This window comes from Siniperca chuatsi, linkage group LG6 (genome assembly GCF_020085105.1).
Source record: "Siniperca chuatsi isolate FFG_IHB_CAS linkage group LG6, ASM2008510v1, whole genome shotgun sequence".
NCBI lineage: Eukaryota > Metazoa > Chordata > Actinopteri > Centrarchiformes > Sinipercidae > Siniperca > Siniperca chuatsi.
Window position 1 is genome coordinate 6,712,130 of NC_058047.1, and position 21,296 is coordinate 6,733,425.

At 38.9% G+C, this 21,296-nt stretch overlaps 1 protein-coding gene across 14 annotated transcripts in view; it reads right to left on the bottom strand.

Moving 5' to 3' along the window:
* Nucleotides 1-21,296, bottom strand: part of LOC122878315 (discs large homolog 1-like protein) — a 110,464-nt gene that overhangs the window by 38,088 nt on the left and 51,080 nt on the right. For 12 of the 14 annotated variants that reach the window (XM_044200980.1, XM_044200979.1, XM_044200983.1 and 9 more), the window contains 7 exons: nucleotides 9,157-9,210; nucleotides 6,408-6,458; nucleotides 4,962-5,086; nucleotides 3,738-3,907; nucleotides 3,023-3,159; nucleotides 2,056-2,200; nucleotides 569-701 (listed from right to left, as the gene is read on the bottom strand). In XM_044200980.1, the coding sequence (XP_044056915.1) occupies nucleotides 569-701; nucleotides 2,056-2,200; nucleotides 3,023-3,159; nucleotides 3,738-3,907; nucleotides 4,962-5,086; nucleotides 6,408-6,458; nucleotides 9,157-9,210 (815 nt within the window). Of the gene's footprint in view, nucleotides 1-568; nucleotides 702-2,055; nucleotides 2,201-3,022; nucleotides 3,160-3,737; nucleotides 3,908-4,961; nucleotides 5,087-6,407; nucleotides 6,459-9,156; nucleotides 9,211-9,374; nucleotides 10,097-15,492; nucleotides 15,968-21,296 lie in introns of those variants that run through there. The other 2 variants (XM_044200990.1, XM_044200992.1) reach the window with 2 other exon arrangements.

Sequence of the window (21,296 nt, forward strand, 5' to 3'; positions counted from 1 at the left end):
ACCTAATCAACCTGAAAAGTTTCCTTACACGTAGCTACTGTAAATCTTCATTAGAGTTGGATGTCCAGCAGTTGATACATTCAAATATTATCAAATGCATTTACCATTGGGGGACCAATTGCCAAAAATACATTTCCTGTTTAGTAGAACAATGGTAACAATAAAAAGATGCCAAACAACTTCTTAAACCCAGATTAGCCCAATTAAAATAACATTTTCAAAACCATACTACAATGTCAAATATTTATTTTCTATCTACTTGTTCCACCAATAGAAACCATATGGCTATACAAAGTTTTTAGACACATTATTTCCCTATATATATATATATATATATATATATATATATATATATATATAGGTTGAACTTCATGTGTGTGTATATATATATATATATATATATATATATATATATATATATATATATATATATATATATATATATATATATACACACACACATGAAGTTCAACCTTACATATTTGGTTATCTTTGGAAACCCCGAGTGGAACAAAATGAAAAAATAATTTGGACCCACTGGTCAGTTACGATTAGCGTGAGGTCTCACCTGGTGATGTCATCATCTCCAGTCATGGCCCTGGGCAGAGGTGAGTATCTGGGCGTGGTCAATGGGGCGGGACTTACAGACTGGCTGCCGCTCATGTAGGGGCTTATATGGTTGTCTTGATGTGGGGAGTATGCTGGAGAAACACAGACATGTTTTTTTTTTCTGTTTTTGTCATACTGTCATACATAAAACATCATGTCAATGTTGTCTTTTTAAAGGCTGAATGTGTACTCTCATGTACTTTTACCATGGTTCCTAATTTGAAACATCGTCATCCCGCAACTGGCTCTGATTAAATGGTAAATTTCCACTCTGAAATTTGTTGTCACAGTTCATTCTGTATCTTTAGTCAATCAGTCAAAACTGCTGATGTACTGTATATAATTAGAGATATGTTGAGAGATGGTGGTGTGATACATGCTGTTTGGTAATGTGTCAGATTTAGAGCGGTGATAAATGACACGTTGTTTGATAATGTGCTGATTTGGAGAGTTGACAAGTGGCTGTAATCCAGTGGACCAAATTTACCCAGTCTGATTATCAGACTGTTATATAACACATTTAAAACGGTCTTGTTGAAGTCATCTTTATATCTTTTAAACCATAACATATAATGTTTCTAACCAACTGAAATTGGTTTGAAAACACTGGAAGTATTTGGCATTATCATAATGGAGACTGTTTGAGCACATTATGATCAGGGTCATCTGATGTGGAAATCTATGGCAAGGTCTATTAACCACTTCACTGAGAGGAAATTATGCTATGATGACAAGGATTTCACAGACAAAAGTCCAAGTCTGCACCTTTTACCCTCACTGCTATGCTGATGACTTGCAACAATATTATTCAGACACATTTTGGGGTGACCTTTGTGATGTCTACATCCGATTCAACCATGACTGAGCTGCTCCTCATTCGTGGGAGGTTCTTTTCCAACCCATTGATAATGGCATGGTCATTTGAAAGCAAAGCTAATTATGAAAAACACTCCATCTCCCTTTCCTCGTAACTCAACTTTCCCTTTCCTGGTCTGGCTTCTTCCTCTAGCACTTGTGTATTATAGTAAAACTCATGAGTCACATAAATATGTGTTTGTTAGTATCTATCAGATATGTTGCCTTGATTTGTTGCTTGTATTGATGGTGGTCTGGGGATTCAAGCTTACTGTGCTGTTGCCGTTCTAGTAAGAGTCTCTGCAAAAAGCCTAATAATAGATGGGTGCTTTTTTATAAACCCACCCTAAGCAAAAATATCCTCCAACAGCTTTGTTCCTTGCTGTTCTTTATAGTTCAACACCATCTGGCCCTAAAATGCTTCAGCCTCTTGGCTGCAGTGATATGTGCTACATTCACCAGAGCACTGTTTCACAGCAAGTTGTGTCTGGTGTTGTGAATTAAAGTGAGAGTCTACAAACCCATGTTATGAAACGAAACATGAGCAAAATGGTTGCATTATGGGTAAGTCTTTGGTGTGTGTGTACTTACAATTAGTGACGTCGGGTGGAGGGAAGTTGTCATTGATAAAAAGGGAGGTGTGTTTGGCCACACGTAGGTAAACAACGTCAGGAGTCGACTTCAGGGCAGCCACTGCCTCCTCATGAGTTACCTCCTCCAGACAGGAGGCATTCACCTGGAGACACATGAAGACACATACTGTATTGCCATGTACAGGCATGTATACACAAAAGACATCTTGTTGACAACATTATGTCCACTGCAATGCCAAACCAGACTGCAGCAAAAACATACAGTATGTTTTGTGGCTGTGTTCATGGATCCTAAAATATATTGCTGGATGTTAACGTAATGGAGAATAAGATTTAATTATGTTTATTTTTATGCTGAATGGGTCTGCTGCTGTGTTAAATCACCTTTAACAGGCTTGGAAGTAGAACAGAAGAGTAACAATCTAATACAGTCATACCCTTGTACACTGTCCTCTAATACACCTAATTGCGTCTTAGAATATAACATACCCTGCAGGTAATATGTAAGAATCTAATAAAGGGGGGTAATAGAGAGCCTTGTTTTCTCAATTTAAAGTACAAACAAGTCTAAATCATCCTAAATTTGGTAACGTTGCTGTGGAATAATGACATTTCTGGTTTTATTAATGGAAAATCATTTCATATTTGATGGTACTAAGAGATATTTATGACATGTATATTCAGTAAAAGCAATTCATAGCATGCAGTATTTGGTGATATTAATGATGTTAAGGGATATTCATTACCTATTTGGGGCTAATAAACCTGAAAGCAAACATTCTCTGTATTGCATTAAAAATGTTCTTAGTTTAGAAAACAAATTGTGAACCAATAAAACTAACTTTGCTTTGATGTTGACTATAATCTACATACTATACTCTAGAACATTTGCATGATAATTAGTGCACAGAAGAAAAATAAAGAAGAGGGGCACAAAAAAAAAAGAATAAAAAAGTGTTTCTTACAGCTACAAGTTTGTCCCCTATCTGTAGCCGTCCGTCTTTGTGTGCAGCCCCTCCCTCAATGATCTTAGTCACGTAGATACTGTTGTCGCCCGGGACATGTTGGTTTCCAACTCCACCTGCTATACTGAATCCTAAACCTGAGAGAAAACATCAACAGATCATATTTTTGATGTAACTTCTGGGTTTCCTTTGGATGTTCTTAATGTTAGATATTTTTATTTGCTGCAGTGCTGCATTTTCTCATTCCCTTAGGCTGTTTTACAAGTTCTGACACTTTTTTATTTGATACAGTACAATTATAGGGTAGTAAACAAAATCAAAATCAAATTAGGTAAACCATACCCTCTCATATATTTCACACTGTATTTTGTAGCTTTAATTGTTTTCCTTGCTCTATTATTCTTCTCTTTCCCCTGCTATATCATATTACTGTATCTTTGCTGCAGAAACATGCTGACTTCTGAGCAGAAATTGTGCCTCATCATGCTTTCTCACTTTCCAACTGATGTCTTTATTTCCTAATTTCTTTATCATGCAGTCAGTAAGCAGTAGGATAAGAATAACACCTTCAAACAATGTCAAAGCTGAACGTCAGCACTTTAAGCTCAAAGTCACTGTTTCACTATTTCAAATCCAATGTGCTGGAGTAAAGTCTTTGTTTTACTACTTACAGACTCCACTGTATGTTCTTTTTAATTTTGTAGTATTTTCTCACCTTTGGGCCCTTTGACCAGCTTGATATCCATGATTCTCTCAGTGAGGCTCCTCCTGCGTCGTATACATAGTCTAACCAGACCTCCTGCCTCCTTCAACGCCTCCACAGCCCCGCTGTGGGTCACCTCCCTGACGTCTGCCTCATTTACTCGGACTATACAGTCATTCACCCTGCACAGCAAAGTCATATACAGTAAAGAAGTCATTTGACTTACATAAGGAGTATATAGTATAAGACAAATGATACACATCACCTCCTTACTCTTTCACTCTGAAACTAGAAGTCCAGTTGGGAGAAAGTGGGAGCAAGCTGCTGTCAACATCTTTTAGTTGTTTGAATTATTATTTCAATTCTTTCCTTTTTAATGTGGAATTAAGGTAAAATAAATTTGAGCATGTGTGCTCTTTTTCTGCCTCATGCTTCGTACAGTACTAATTTATATGAAATTCCTGGTTCAGTCACAGTGCCTGAGGAGCTTATAGCTTCTGGTAAAAGTGCCTTGCTCAGGGGCACCTCAGAAAAACTACATTTAATGTCCGTTTTAAATGTTTTGATATGTTCCCTGTAAAGATACTCTCACTACAGTACTCTCAAAATGTCGTTTGGGTTTGTTGGGTTGCATGTGTATGGTTGACAACTGCATTTCTCTCTAACTTCAATAATGTACTGTATTCATGTTACCTGATTGATCGCTGCATCACTGCATGCCAGCAACAATGAAGTGAAACTATTTAAACAAGTGTGACACTACATGCTTGAACATTTTTGCTGTATTTTGAATGCAGAAATGTTCAGGATTTCAGCTTTAAAAATGATTTGATGAATACTGATCAAATATGCACTGCCCGATTTTGTTAATATATATATGATCAAACGTTATAGTCAATTTGAATGCATTTAGTCGTTTGTTACGGGCAACAAAAATCAGCTGTGATCAGTAAAGCTGTACTTGCATTGTGAAGACAAAATCTGTTCACACAGTCACGTTGTGAGGATTCGACTCCCAATGTAAGTCAACAATTCATCCTAACAAAAACAAGTGTACAAGTGGTATCTTTTTTCATCAACACACATACATGTGCATGTGAGTGTACTTGTGATTGAACATGTGCCTATATGGATGCACTTACGTTTGTTTGCACACACTTGTACTAAAAGTACATGAATATATGTGCATGCAGTATTTCTATGTCGTGTGGTGTGTGTGTGTGTGTGTGTGTGTACCTGAGTCGTCCATTCTGGGCTGCGGCCCCTCCAGGTATAATCTTGGTGATGAAGATAGAGGGGTCTTCTCCGATGTGAGGGTTATCAGTCCCTCCTGCGATACTGAACCCCAGACCTGAATTACCCTACACATACACCCAGACACAGATTGTGTTTTAATGGGAAAAATAAACACCATCTGAACATATATACTGGTTTTAAAAGATTATTTATAATGCTAGAAGCTTTGATAGAAGCTTTTGATCATTGAAAATAAATATATATATATATATATATATATATATATATATATATATATATATATATGTATATATACATATTTGACTGAAATTTTAAGATGCTTTTTAGAAATAAATAAAACATTATAATGGAGACGTCACCAAGACACACCAAGGTAGTTTATATAAGAAGCTGATAACCACACTGGAATAATTAGACTTTCCTGTTGCCAAAATCTCACACATCATTAGCACATTACAACACTACACCTAATATATTGCCTCTCTAAATCTTACTCATCACCAAGTAGCATCTATTAAATACTATATCTTATCAAAATGTCATTCATTCAAAACTACATCTAATATCTCAGCAATTTTCACTTCTTCCAAAACTAGTTTATTGCTCTGCGTACGTTTCTCTCACGCTTTGTCACTGAGTTTAAAGCTCGTGTAATGTCTGTCCCTGTGTTTGCGTGTATGTCCGTAGTGTCTTTAAAGCAGATCCCGTCAAGCAGACAGAACCAGGTCACAGGAGAATAGAGTGAGAGAGAGCCGGCGAGAGAGCCGCGGGGTGAGAGAAAGGGGAATATAATGAGAGAGGGGGGAAGAGGATCAGAAAAAGAAAGTAGGGAAGGATGGACAAGGAATAGGGAGGACGGGAAAATAGGCTCAGCAGAGTTCTATGCACTGCGATGGCTGACTCAAATATATTGGTTGACTTGATAAATTTAGCATTGGTCATAGTTGCCAAAATGATCTTGAGATTTTGTTTAGGTTGGACTTATAATATATTCTGTCAAGTAACATTTTTTTGTTACTTAAAAAGTAAAAAAAATCTAGAGTGCTTAAAGATATAAATATCAGCTCACTCAAATTTACACAAATGTCCTGTTTCAAAAATCAATGTGTATCTTAACTTGCTAGAATCTCTCAGAAGAAATATTTTCTGTCTTTTCACGCCTTCTCAGCCTTTGTTTTCATGTTACATCAGCGTGGGTTCCATTTCTCCTACTTTAAAATAGACTCTCAAAATAATGTCTGCTCTCGACAGCCCTATAGATGTTTTCAGCATGATTATGTGTGTGTGTGTTCGTGGGAGGACAGGAGTCAGGGGTCTGAACAGATGGAGATACTGTCGCCGAGGGTCTGATGTGACTGAGTACATTTACAGTGTGTATAATAGGCATGCAATTGGTGGTATGTTTTCATTTATGTAAATTTTTACCCGCTCCAGTGTGATTTCCTCATACTCATAGTCTGCTTCTGTTCCATTCACCTGTCAGAGAGGAAGCAGAAAAAAAGACAGGTGTGTCAATTAAGAGTAAATACTGAAAGCTGTTTTCCTGTAATGGACACTAAAATGCTCATCTGACTTTACGGTAAAGCTTTTGACATTTATAATTTATATGCAGTGTTTTTCTCTGTGTTACATCAGTTACACCACACTCTCATGTTGCATTAAACCTTCATGTTTATCACAGCTTTTTCATATTGCTCACTGTTTCTGCACAACATGCATGTGGATTGAATATTCTGTGCCATCACCTATAGCAGTGGTGGAGGAAGTATTCAAATCCAATTACTTAAGTAACGGTACTAATACCACACTGTAAAAATACTTGATTTGAGAAGAAACTAATAGCTAAGGCTGTCATACTAGTAACTAAAGCTGTCAAATAAATGTAGTGAAGTAAAAATATTTCCCTCTGAATTGTAGTGGAGTAGAAGTATAAAGTGGCATGAGATTAAAATACACAAGTAAAGTACAAGTACCTCAAATTTTTAATTGAGTACAGGACACTCCACCATTGCCTATTAGCACTCAGAAGTTGAATAATTGAACTTAACTAACACCAATACAAAGTGTGAGCTGATTATCTGATCATTAATTCACTCATCAATTAAAACAAACTGCAACAAATATCAGAATTATAGAAAAATAAAGTGACTGTTTATGAATGACGCATGAATCCCAGAGATTAAACTGGTAATGCGTACTTAATGATGATGTATCTCTGATGTCATATTTAAGAACATCCCTGATGAATTACCCATGAGCCAATCACAGTGCCCAGCCAGGACTGCCTGTACTATAAAATATATTAATGTCTATATTTCCTGACTGAATGAATAGCACATAGAATTAAATCTGATCCATGCAGACTATTATATATCTTGTTTTCCTCTTGGTGCCTGCCGGCGGGCACACACACACACACACACACACACACACACACACACACACACACACACACACAGAGTGGCATCCCAATGGCCCATGTAATCCCCTTGGCTGTAATCTGTGTCTGTGCGCAGTCAGATTAGTTTAGATTTTGAATTTCTGTCGTTTCAAACAGAGGGCACAATCTTCCATCAACCACCATGTGCAGTGTGTCTGCTATCACTTACCATACACTCTGTACATATTCAGACTGGATGGGCAACTGGTTTAATGGCGCATGAATTTACTATAAACATAAAATATTGGATTATTCTGGAAAAATTGAGGACAATAACTTACTGCCATTCTTAAACTGTAAAATTGCTTTGTGATAGTTCCTGCTTAATAGAGCTCCTTTGAATTTGAATAAAGCATGATAAAATTAACAGATTTTTTGTTAGAAGATTATCAAAGTTATAGCCTCTCCATTTTTCACATTTCTTGGGATGAAAATAACAGTCAACAATCATATCGGTGAAATATTAAGTGAAATCTACGTGAGATAAATCTTTTTCTCTCTCTCTGTGTTATATTCCAGGCAGTTCAGCAGGGAGTAAATCCACAGTAATTACATAATACATTTATCTAACAACAACAACAGACACTGATTCTCTATGGCAGCTGGCTACCAGTAAAATGACATCTGGATCCATCTAATTCTGGACTGAGCATTCTGTCTAAATCCAGGATGCTGCTTGCACTGTTGCGCATTTTTATAGGGGAGAAATATTGAAATTACTGAACATTTCTAGTAGAAGCTCAAAAAAGTTCTGCAAGTCTTTACAAAGTAATATAACGCTCGATATTAAATATTTTATGGGCCAACTGAAATGTATTAACTGTGGCAACACTGAAGCTTAAAAATGCTTCTGTACCGAGGTGTTGTCTGAGCTTGCCATGTAGGAGCTCATACCTTCATTGATGTCCTCAAAAATGCAACTACACATCAGAGTAATGTAGAAAACACTAGACTGATTGGTCTGTATGGGCTGGTTTATTTTTCTCCCATATGCTTCCACTGATCGTAGTGTTTGTTAATATTGACAACATGGAGCAGGTTAAAAAAAGGCAGAGTAGTATCTCTATTTAAGAAATGCTACAAAAAAAAATTTTGTGATTTAGCAAAGCTATGTCCAGTAGAAATCTTCTCCTCACTCTGTATCCCAAAGTGAATAAGATAATTATACACAAATACTTCAGATTTATAAGGAACATACAATGCTTGATAACGCACACCACATTCATCTTCCGTTAGATTCTACGACAGACAACAGATAAAATAAATGAATGAACTACTAATAAATTCTTACACTCAAGGCATCCACCCTGTAACCACCTTATATCCTCAACAGAGAAGTGTAGGTCAACTTTAAATAGCCATTTACTGCAAGGTGGTGTGTTCAATTTGAAGTACCTGCATGACAAAATCTCTGTGTTTTATGTTACATTCTCTATATTCACCTATACTACGAACAGGGGCCAGCTCCAGCCACCGACGGTCAAAAATCAATGGTCAATGGTCCACACACAACCACTGAGATGTGTGTGTAATTTAATCTTTATCTTGACTCTGTGTGGCTTAACCTTATTTGACTTTTCTTAGGAAACTCTTCAAAGAAGACTTAAAGACTAAAAGCGTATGAAATCCAGAGTTGGGCAATGACATGTTACAGTATCAGCAGGGTGCAAAGTACACAGCAGAGTAGAGGTTTAAATTTGGTATCACTGACAATATATTTGAACCAGTACTCACATATGGGGGGGTGTCGACACTGTCGGTATTGACCACAACTGGAGGGGGGTTGGCCTGCAAGAGAGAACAGCAAAGTTATTAAGCGCTTTTAATTAGGAGAATATTATCATGAAACCAAACACATACAGTATATCACCAATACTGCAGATGATGGTTACTATGTAACTTAAGAAACACACATGAACACACATATGCAGAGATCTGTGATAATGACTTACTCGTCTCATGTTTTGGTACAGCATGTTGAGTACATCTGCTACAGATTACCACCACGGAGCGACAGCATACACCGCATGACATACTGCACAGCCCTTATATTGGACAATACTAATGTACTACACTGCAAACTGCACTGTAAGGTAACAGACTGTTTAATATAACTTTGTTACTGTGCCATAAAGTACTTTTAGCAATTGTACTCTACTACTCTGTACTCTCTATCCTATTGTATGTCAACTGCATTATGGCCTGGTTCAATCCAGTGCAGCACAGCTAGGGTTAAAGCAGCAGCAGATGATTGACATTATCTTTCCTCTTGCTTCCTATGCAAGAACAGCAAATGACAAACCACACACTACCACATCTAATAAATAGCCACAAGGTGTCTTTTTCTCCTTGTATTTGCATTTGTATGTTATCATTCCACTTGTTTGCCTCCTGTCTCGACTCTTTCCCTTGTCTCCTCTCACTTTCTCCCCAGAAAGTACTTAGTGTTCCCGCATGCAGTGTCTGCAGCTCTAGTCTTCTTCAACAAACCAGCAATGACCAAACCAGTCCATGTAAGATAATCTTGTTCTACAGCCAAAAAAAGTTCACAAACGAACCAGCCAACCAAGCATCAAACAAGTTAGCCAACCAAATGGACAGTCCACCCAGACTTCACTTCACGGCAACACTGTGCAATAGAGCAGCAATAACATCTATCCCTACACTAATCTCTACCGCTCTCAACCCCCCTTTTCCACTCCTTTATCTTCTCACTCTCTCTCTCACACACACAAATATATCATCTCACACCATGTCTCTCTCTCTCTCTCTCTCCACCACATGTCCAACTGTCTGTCAGTCAAGCTGACAGGATGCTTGATCCCACATGGGAACAGACACAGAGAGAGAGGTGGGGTGGGGGTGGGGGGATCAGAGGGATTATAGGTATGGTGGGAGGAGTCAAATCTGCCTGCTCAACAACAGCAGTGAGGAGCAGAGGATGCAGACAGATGCACAAACCCCCCCCCAAAATCACAAACAAGAAGAAACTAAATGAATGGTGGGAGAACAGAAGTGGAGGGAGACTGTGAAAGAAGGAGATGTAGGGAGTGGGGGGTAATATGGAAAGGTTCATGGATATTGAGGAGACAGTAAGAGTCGTACTGACAGTTTCAGCTGTTAGGATCTGTGTGTGTGCGTGTGTGTGTGTTGATGTGAATGAAGGGGAGAAAGAGACAGTTACAAGGGTAGGGGTGATCACTGTATAATTATGGTCTATACGAGCAGTTATTATCACAAATATTCTGAGGTCTCTAACACCTGACGCCAAGAAACATTATAATACTACATGCTCATGTTGTATACTTTCAGCATAGTCTTTAATCTTTAACCTCAGTGGTGCTAGTGCCATTGAGCTGCACAAAATCTCTCAAGCTATAAGAGTTTGTGGTGGAAGAAGTATTCAGATTTTTTACTTCAGTAAACTTCAGCAAGTATTTCTTTACGTAAAACCTGCATTTAAAATCTTGCTTAAATGAAAGTATAGAAGTATTATCAACAAAATGTACTTAAAGTATAAAAAGTACTCATTATGCAGCAGAATATTGTTGGACAGCTTAATGAGTATCACTGCACCATATTCAGATAAATTTAGTGGAGTAAAAAGTAGAAGATTTCCCTCTGAAATGTAGTGGAGTAGAAGTATATAGTAGCAGAAAAGTAGCAAAAAAGTACCTCAAAATTACATTGTAGTACAGTTCTTGAGTAAATGTACTTAGTTAGATTCCACCACTGATTACAGAATGACACTGTAGATGATTTCCAGATAGGCACCGACATTCTTTGCCCCTTAGAGTTTAGTTTAGATAATATCTGAGAGTGGCACTTGACATGTGATTTTTATCATTATAATAAATATCAAAGATGAAATAAAAAAGTCATCCAAATTGTATTTGAAAGCCACATTTAAAAAAGGTCACATCAGGACCAATCAATACCACAATGGGTCCCCAGATAAATCTGAGGGGTCACAATTTGATTAAAGATGATTAAAAATATATTTCTGTTACACAAAATTATTCTTTCTAACTTTTATATAAATGTTTCTTTTTTCTTATAAAATACTGAATACTTTCACTTCCTCCTTCAAATGAAAATACTTCAAATAAAACAACTTGTGGGGAAAAATAAATCACAGCTCACAACTCATGTTCATACTAAGGCCATAACCTGTGATGTGGGGTCACAAGTAGACACTGCTTTATTTGAAGAGGTAACAACGTTCTGATCTATACTGTGTATTTTGATGAGCCACAGTACAAAGATAACCAGTCAATTTGCCACTCTGTCAAAAGATTTAGTCAATATAAATTTGGTTTGGAAGGTAAACAGTATTAGGTAAACAACAGTGACTGTAACAAACAATTTGCATTTATATTTTGTAAAGCCTTTGAAACCTTTTTCCCCTGTTATAGAATAACAGTATCCTGACTTCTTTGGTTTCAACTTTCTAAAACAGTGAAAAAAAAGTGAAAGTTCAGTGTTTTTGAATCCACATTTCAGATAAAAATGCTTCATCTGACTGCAGAGTCATATCAGCTGATGCTAATGTAACCTAACATACCTTTATAATGACTTTACCCATGCAACTACCTATCTAAAGTTAACTTAATCAGTCCATTGCCTTGCCTAAACCTTACCTCACTCCTTCTTCACCACTGTAACAACAGCACTGTACAAAGCACACTGTGTGTGTGTGTGTGTGTGTCATTCACAGAGAGACAAATCCAGTGTGTTAGTCAGCTGGTGATTCCATTGACACGCCGTGTCAGACTGCAAGCTTATGTAACATCAATATGAGTGTGTCAGTGTGTGTGGATGGGGTTGTTTTACATGAAAAGGCCAAAAGAACAAACGTGCAAATATAAACAAACAAGCACTCACGCACAAATACAAAAACACACATAACATCCATATCCAGACAGCATTTTTGTCATTCTATGCAAGTAATTGTTGTTACATAACTGTTGTTACACCAGCTGTGTTACCATGGCATTATGGCCTGGTTCAGTCCAGCACAGCACAGCTTAGAAAGAGATACAGACTATCCCTGGTTTGTCTCATCAGACAAAAAGACAGACAACCGGTTTCATCATATTTCTCATGCTATGCAGGATGGTTGTTTAGAAAGTGTGTGTGTGTTTGTGTGTGTGTGTGTGTGTGTGTGTGTGTGTGTGCGTGCGCACTAGGCGATTTGAGGGGGGACAAGGGGGGATTTTGGTCATTAGCAAAATGACCAAAATCCGTCCTCCTTGTTCACCTGCTTGAAATGATGCTCTGTGCTTTGTCTCGTAGCGGTGCTTCACATTGCTGCTTTTAATAATCGCCATGATCTCAGAACAAATGAGACATACTGGATTTGAATTGCCTGTGGGAAGACTGAACATGTAACAGTCTGTCCATTGATTAAAAGCTCTGTTTCCGCTATCTACTTTTCTCTTTTTAGAGCACGCCATGTGAAATTATTTATCCGACTCGTCTCATCTCTACTCTCCCTGTGTGTGTGTACCTCACAAACTGACTCGACTCACAATGGTTATGCATATATTTGATTGGCCGAGTAGCATCACGTGAGACGATTGACGACGCATGCAATTGTTCTGTGAGTTTCCTGGGCCGCTAAACCAGTCCCATAAAGTATAGAAAAGCTGTGTCCATTAAAACAAAAACACTCCATCAAAACTGAATAATTCACAACAATTTATATTATTCTCTACAGCAGACAGAGGGAAAGAGAAAGTGGGGTAGCAGCACAACAGAGGCTGGGTCAGAAATTAACGGAGCTTAGAGCAAAAGTGCCCTTGAATGCTCAAACTTTTTTTTTGCTGTTCTCCCCATAGACTGTGGTTCTCACTATTTTTTCAATAAAACAAATCTTTGTGCCGCAAATTGAGTGTTTATCTGATAATATAACGTAATAATTCTACATTATTTCAGAGATTATTAAATGCCCCTTAAAATCAGTTCAAGGGTGAAAAAATAGGCTACTAGGCTTGTGCAGATTGGTGATCGGATCAGTGCAGGGTGCTGGGTTCAGCTTCTACACCATCATCATAATAATTAAATTATCAATTAGCAGATGAATCGTGATTGGATTAACAAAAAATCAAGAATCCCAAAATGATGCACAGCAGCAGTTTGATAAATAATCAATCAGTGCAATGTGCCATATTATGCCATGCACACACTCACACATGCAAGAACACACAAACATACAAAGTGCAACAGGAAGAGTCACAACCCAAATTGGGCAGAAGTGTTGCACAAGAACAGCTGCGATGTTTAAAGACTAAATTCAAAGCTTTCTTTCTCTAACATCTGACCTTACTTTGTCACAACTCTGCTACTTGACTAGAGGTGAAGACACACATTCATACACACAAATACTCCACTCATAATATCACTATCCACTCTGTCTTCCTAATGTGCAATGGAACTCCATTTGACTTATGAGCTAAACTGATGACTCTAATCAAATCAGAACAGCCATACTAATCACACTAATCAGACTATCACTACCTGCTATCTCTGATCACTGTGCCTAAAGCAGATGTACAGCACAATAACTACCTGACCAACAGCTTATAACAGGAAGCTGGCATGCTGCATTATTTTCCTCAGCTCACTATAGTACAGTTTATACAATACAAAAGTCTTGTTACACATGGATGGTTGTGCTTTTTTGATTATATCATTTGGGAAGTTGAAATTGACCATCACCACTTTTACTGCATCATCATTCTGTGATGTGAAAACAACTGCAGGCTTTACATTGCGATGAAATATTTCGGCAAACCTCTCATTTACCCAAAATCTGGTTGGTCTGTGTTTCTGTTAGTTTCCTACATTTCTCAAAATTACTTTCAGCAACCGTCAAAAGTGAGAGTTACAACCCGCACACACTATGAATATAATGCAATTCTGTAGACAACTCAGAGAGCAGGTTTGTGTAGAGAACAGCACTGAAGCACTACAGACTGTCAGTGCTTCACTTAAAAGAGCAGTCTGACAAAGATAATGGCAACATTACTGTAGTGACCTTCCACAAATGTCTCCACTATTGTGGTCAGATATAAGTACAACACTTAAGGTTTGCTTACAGCAGTCAGTGTACTCTGTAGACTTCTCATTACATGGTGATATTGTGTGTTTGATGGAGACTGATGTCACAACTTACATTTCTTCCCTTTTCTCTTTGTCCCATCATTCCTTTAGTGTCTAATATATCTTGACAAGTATTGATTCCAGGAGTACTTTGAACATTAATGGAATATGCAATCAATTTGACTGCATAACTTGTGTTATGTTTCTCGATACAGTGTTATTCTTTCCACTTTTTTGGAATTCAAGTTCTTTTCAGATGGATATGATAGTACAGGACAAATTGTCCAACAAACAAAATTAATGAAAGTCTAGTTCTCTCATACTCTGCTGTTTTCCTTTTTGTATTCTATTGTTTAATAAGCTAAAGTAAGATAAGGTTAGGCAAATAAAAACATTGTGAGAAGAATTTAAGGCATGGGGTCTTTGATTTCATATGTGCATAAGTGCAATTTGACAGACCCTCAACTGACCGCCATCCTAAACTGGTTGAATTGCCCAGCAGCAGGATGTCTGCACACTTTGATGTATGCAAGTCTCATCAAACAATATCAACAATGAAAGCAATAAAACCAATGAAAACTGTGTCTGCTTCCTCCAGTTTATTATGATAGTTTAAATTTCTCCACAAAATTGTATATGTGCACCTTTAAGACAGGTGTATAGACCTTCAGGTGTAGACCTTAATCAGGCACCTCCTTTAATGACAGACAAAGGTGTATGACCGAATCGTAGTGGCTTATATTTTGTGCTAACAGCGTGCAGGACTCTACCATGTTTTCCAAGTTTTAGTCTGATTGCATGACTTACTGCAACCTGTGTTCTATAACAGCGTGGAATCTCCTTTAGTATCAGAGGTGGATGGGAAATAATTTGTCAAATGAACACATACTGTCCTCTCCTAGAATCAGTGGCCTAACATAACTACTGTATGTATCCATCCATCCATCTACCCATCAAACTACCTACCTGCACTTGGGCCTGTATTTGTGGAAAGTGGTGTATGAGCGGCGGGTGTAGGGGCATTTCCATTGAGTGTGCGCTCCAGATATATGTGTCATTGGGCCACGCCCTGCTCCCAGCCTTGCCCTTGGCTTTACTCTTTGTGGGACTCTTTTTCACACTGTCCCTTAGGTTGGGAAACTTTCCTCTAGAGCCCCTGGTGGCCAGGCTGGTTGGCAATGTGCTCCACCCGTATCCGCCCACCCCTAAACACAGGGGGAGCTGTGGCGAGTGAAAAGGGTGGATAGACAGTGACTGGGAGGCGTGAGGAAGAGGAGGAGGGTAGTGGTTGTGGTGTTGGTACTGCTGGTACGAGTGGTGACTAGGTGAATGGAGCTGCATCTGCTGCTGTTGTTGGTGGTGGTAGATTTGATGTGTCGATTGCGAAGAAAGCAGGGGACTTGGCGAGGCCGGTGGATTGTACTGTTTTTGCTGGTTTTGACAATGATGCTGCAGCTGATGATGACTTGGTGAGAGGTGAAGCTGGTGGTGGCTTGGCGAGTGCAGTAGGTGATTTGGTGATTGTGAAGCCAGCTGGTAAGTTGGAGATGGTGGAGCTAGCTGATGACTTGGAGATGGTGGTGCTATGTGGTAGTAGCTAGGAGAGGGAGAAAGAAGCAGATGTTTTGGCGAATGGCAACCATGTTTTGGCAAATGAGGATGGTGCTTTGGTGAGTGCAGAGGTGAAGGTTGCAGCTGGTGATTTGGCGTCTGTATTTGCCGTAAATTCTGGTTATGTTTCGAGTGAGAGTGGCTCTTCCCTGACTTGGCCTTCGCTTTGCCAGATTTTCCCTTAGTGGAGCCACTGCTGGGCTTCTTGGGGCTACAACAGAACTCATGGCTGTGGAAATAAGTGGTCATAGCTACAAAGGTATAGAAAAAGTCACAAAGAGATCTTTATCTTTTTATGCCACTCTCACCACATCATCTTCTTTACCGAAATGAAAAAAGGGAGTAGCTCCTCAGAATCACTTCTGTCCGAATAATGTAGGTCATGCCTCTCCAGAACAACCAATCCTCCTCTGTGTCCAGTAAAAAGTTGGTATTCCTGCCTTTCCTCTCTCTCTGCTGTATATCAGTGTGTCTCAGTGTGTTAAGATCACTGGAATGTCAGAAAATTAAAATAAAATCACTCCTTTGTAGGCATTGTTTCCATTTCTTCTCCCTTATGGATTAGAAAAGCAAAGCATCCTCCTTTAGTGTGACATTTAACCCTCCTCTTCTCAGCTTTCTCTCCTTAGAGGCACATTGATCCTCTTACCATCCCTCAGGGTTACAGGGTTAGTAGTAAGATAAAAGGTGCGGTCCCAAGTAGAAGCAGCAGGACCACTTGGACAAGTTGAGCCTCCTTTCAGTCCTGCTTTCTTTCAGGATATCTCGGTGTCTGTAGAGGATGCAAGTCAGTTCATGCGCTCCAATGGAAGATTTGTCTTTCTCATCCAGTGATTACGCTCCTCTTCAATTGTCAGTCACTCAGAGTAACTCATATCATCCGCCTATGTTGTTGCTCGCTCCGGCTTTGTATCTGAAGTGTTGGTTGCTCTGTAGATGATGCAGTTTGATTCATATATCCCAAAAGAAAAGTAGAGACAGTAAAACAGGAGTACTCAGATTAGATTCCTATGTTTGATTTCTTTTTTTCTTGTTTTCAGATGTGTGTTCATTCTGTCCATCCAGAAGGAATAAAGGTTAGAAAGAGTACAATTTTCTTTGTCTCCCTTCTTTCATCTTGTCTTGTTTTGTCTTTCTGTTATCATCATTTGATATTAGGCCACATCTCTATGCACAATTCTCTTTCTCAGCCTCTCTCATCTTTCTATGCTGCCTCCCTCTCTCAGTATCTGTCCCTCTCTCTCTCAGTATCTCTCTCTCTCTCTCTCTCTCTCTCTCTCTCTCTCTCTCTCTCTCTAACTCTCCCTCTCTCTCTCTCTGTCTTTCCTGGACTAGCCAATTAGGGGCTTCCCTGGACTCCTGCACATGACAGCAGCCAGGCATGACTAATCAATAGGCGACCGGGGACAGTGATACAGCGCTCAGAGCTCAGTCAGTGTGTGTGTGTGTATACAATGAATGGAGAGCTGTGATTGGTGGAGGGCAGTCCCTTCCATCAACCTTTGTCTTGTTCTTTTAAAGCAACACAAGGCAGGCCAGCTGGAATACAGTCTATGAAATGCCTGCTGTGTGTTTGTGTGTGTGTGTCTGTATGCGTTGGCCTACTTCCTTGTGAGAATGTGTCTCTCTGCTTGTGCATGTGTCTCTCCAAGTTTAATCCATGTTGAGGGTAACAGGCATTTCAATCTGCAGCCTCTACGAAGCCCTCCCACCACACACACAGTCCAAGACTTCAGGTATAGTGTAGGTCTCTTGATGATCGGGTAAAATACAAGTCAGTTCAGTCAAGTCTATTCAGAAGCAGAACTATAATGCAGTGACATGACTGTAAACACTGCTGTCTCTCCTCTTTTGGTCAAGGATTGGAACTATGGTACTACTAGTTACTAAGGAAACTCAATCTCTCACTTTTTGAGTACCAACCACACTTTATATTGTGTCTTTGTACAGAAAGCTGTAAAGTATAGAAAGTTTGCACCAAATTCTTTGATCAGTTATGTCATTATTATGTAAATAATAATTTGGTTAATTTTATATTATATTGTAGTTTGATTTGATTTGTTTGTCCTGAGACAAACATTTGCCTCACTCTTGAGAGAGCGGGTCATCCAGTAATCGCAGTGTTGGTGGCGGTTTGATCCCCAGCTTCTCCTGGCCAAACGTGGAAGTCTCCTTGAAGAAAACACTGAACCTAAAATTGCTTCCAAAGGCCAGTCAAGTGCCTTGTAGAAAAACTATGACATTTTACTTTGAAACTCAGGTCTTGTACTGGCACTGGTACAGATAGACAGGTAGATAGAAAAAATACCAAAATACTCAGCCCTGTGGTGAAATACAAAAAAATGAATTGGACTTGTGACATTATTGTTAAAACTACAAGTCATCAGAATTTCTCCAAACAAGCAGCCTTTCCAGTTTTACAGTGATGTGCAGAATGACCAGAGAATGGCCATTATCTGTAATATTATTTAATTATAGCTTCTAGCTTCCTACAGCTGGTATTTAAGAAAGAACAGGAGCTGCCACTGGTTTGCACTCAGAGCTGGATAGACATACACACAGCTATCCGGTATGAGGGCTAAGCCTCTTTAATGTCATCTAATATATGCCACAACTCGCCCCAAACCAACCTGATATGAGAGAGAGAGGCAGATAGACAGACAGACGAGGCCCATTAAAAAGCAGCACCCATGTGGAGAGCACAAATAGATGAAAAGAGGGTGAGGGTGGTTGAGAGAAAGGCTGTTATAGCGTTTCTGTTGGTGTTCCCAGTGTAAAGTGCTGCTAGTGCTGCAGGCTAACCGCTCAGTCAGGAGAGGATGAGCAAGGAGAATAGTCTGTTAGCATCACAGTGCAAGATGAAGCCCACACTAATATAGTGCTAGAGGGCGGGATAGGAGGGGGTGGGTTGTGGTGAGGAATTGTAGAAGACAAGAAATGAAACAAAGATAGGGGATGGGAGGATCTTGAATGAGTAAAGGGTTAGGCTTAGAGTTTGGATTTAGTTAGGTTAGTAGAACAGTTTTAGTTTAATACACTTCAGTCTTATCATTCAAAATCACTAGTATGATTTGTCAACCAATTTCTAGTGCCTGGTACGATTGCTATATCCATACCAGGAATGAAAAACTCAAACATTGCCCTCAAATATAGTTATGTATAAAACATCTGAGTCAGCCTGCCCACACCATGTCAAGCTCTACTTAGTTTTCTACCCACACTCCCTTTTGACACGGCTCTGAGAAGAATTATTAAGAAACACATTAAGAAACACATCAAATTAGTCTTTCAAGTGTGATACCCTCAATTCTGTGAAATAGTTTGCTTAATTGAATCCTCGCTTTATGTTCTGGGTCAGACTGACCCAGTGAAGAAGTTTAAAAATCCAGGAAGAACATCCTCATTTATTAAGCGTCAAACCTTTTCTACTCCATTAAATTTGTGTAATGGATATTAATTAGTCTAATGAACATGCCCACATATTACTCTTAACAGGTCAGGCTGACTCGGAGTGTGAGTAGCTGCTGAAAAGGGTGAAAATATCGAATTCAGACAAACCTTTCCTTAGTAAAAAGCGAAGGAGCACCATCCCCACCAAAAAAACCCACCACTGGTCTCATGCTGTTGCCTACAGTAGGTGTCTTGCTTAATAGCAAAAGATATCAAGTAAGAAAGCCATGTACAATTATATTTACCTATATTCTGTCAGACAATGCAATCCCACTACTCTAACCTTTAGTCTGGTGCTCAGTCCTCTGACCACTTGCCACCTCTTTGCTGTTCCTCCCATGGTTTCCTCCAATGAAATTATCATTACTCCGTATCTCTAAATTCTTTAGCATTTTCGCTCAAAAACTGATCTCTGACTATGCCACACAGAATTAATGAGGATCAAGTTTTCAATAGGGAAAGCATACATGTAACAGGAAATAACATCTTGGCCTGGGGCTCTAGTGATTTGCTAGAGATACATTCGACTGATCACTTATCAGGTTTGTCTGCAGGGAGACAAGATTGCGATACTGAATGTCACCAGCAGGGGGCCTCAGACTCCGCAGACAGATGGAGCACTGACGAGAGACTGGAATCCACACACACACAGATATGATGCTACTCTACAGTACTGTTCCCTCACCATTACTGAGTTATTTGTTTCAGCTGTCTGATATTATCAGCACTGATTTACAGCATGTATGATATCGTACAAAGATACTGCAACACTGCATCTCAAATTAATGTCTAGCAGATTTCTAGAACAGATAATTGTCCACTCCAGCATGATGATATTTTAGGTACACTGATGTTAGAGGGAAACTGGATATTACAAATTGCAAATATTGTGACCTATATATGCCAGTGTAATTATATTATCCAATCCTTAAGAATAATAATTAAATAACTCCAAGTATGAGTGTTAACAGTATCTCAGTATAACACTTGCATCAGCTCCATTAGCATTTAATACAAACTGGTTTTACTGTTTACTGTTACTTTTATACCATTGACTGAACTTAACAAAACTCTTACAAAAATGACAGAATAAGTGAATAATGGCTGCAGATACACTGACATCATCTGAAGGTAAAGAATATGAAAACACTCATCTCTGTGGTCTCCATGGATTCAGTTGGTAATCAGACATGTGAGGTTACAGCCTGAGATCTTCATTATCATATATCACACCAGCAGCCACACACAACATGGCAGAATAAAATCAGTATTAATTTAGAGCAGCTGTTGTGATTAGAGCAGGGATTTGTTATGGTGTGGGGTTGGGAGGTCATAGTGTGGTGTGAAAGACAGCAGCACCATTACACAACTAAACTTTTATTGCAAAAATGTTTGAAAATAATGTAAATTTGGATAATTGGCATTTAAATTAAAGCTGCACTAATTCATATTCTATGATTGTGGTGATAAATAGATAGAGGTAAGATAGAGAGGCTTGGGTTTTGCTTCAGAACCCAGATGATGTAATGTGATGAGAAAACACTTCTTTTCCAAAATCAAAGTCACAGAAAACAGCACTGATGTACCATCAGTACATCAGTATCGATCTAATGTGTAAGCAGAGACAGAGACATGAGCATCCCATTGGACTCGTACTTCTGGCCCCCTGACGAATCAAAGTACTTGCTTATTTTGTAGTGATGGTTTGG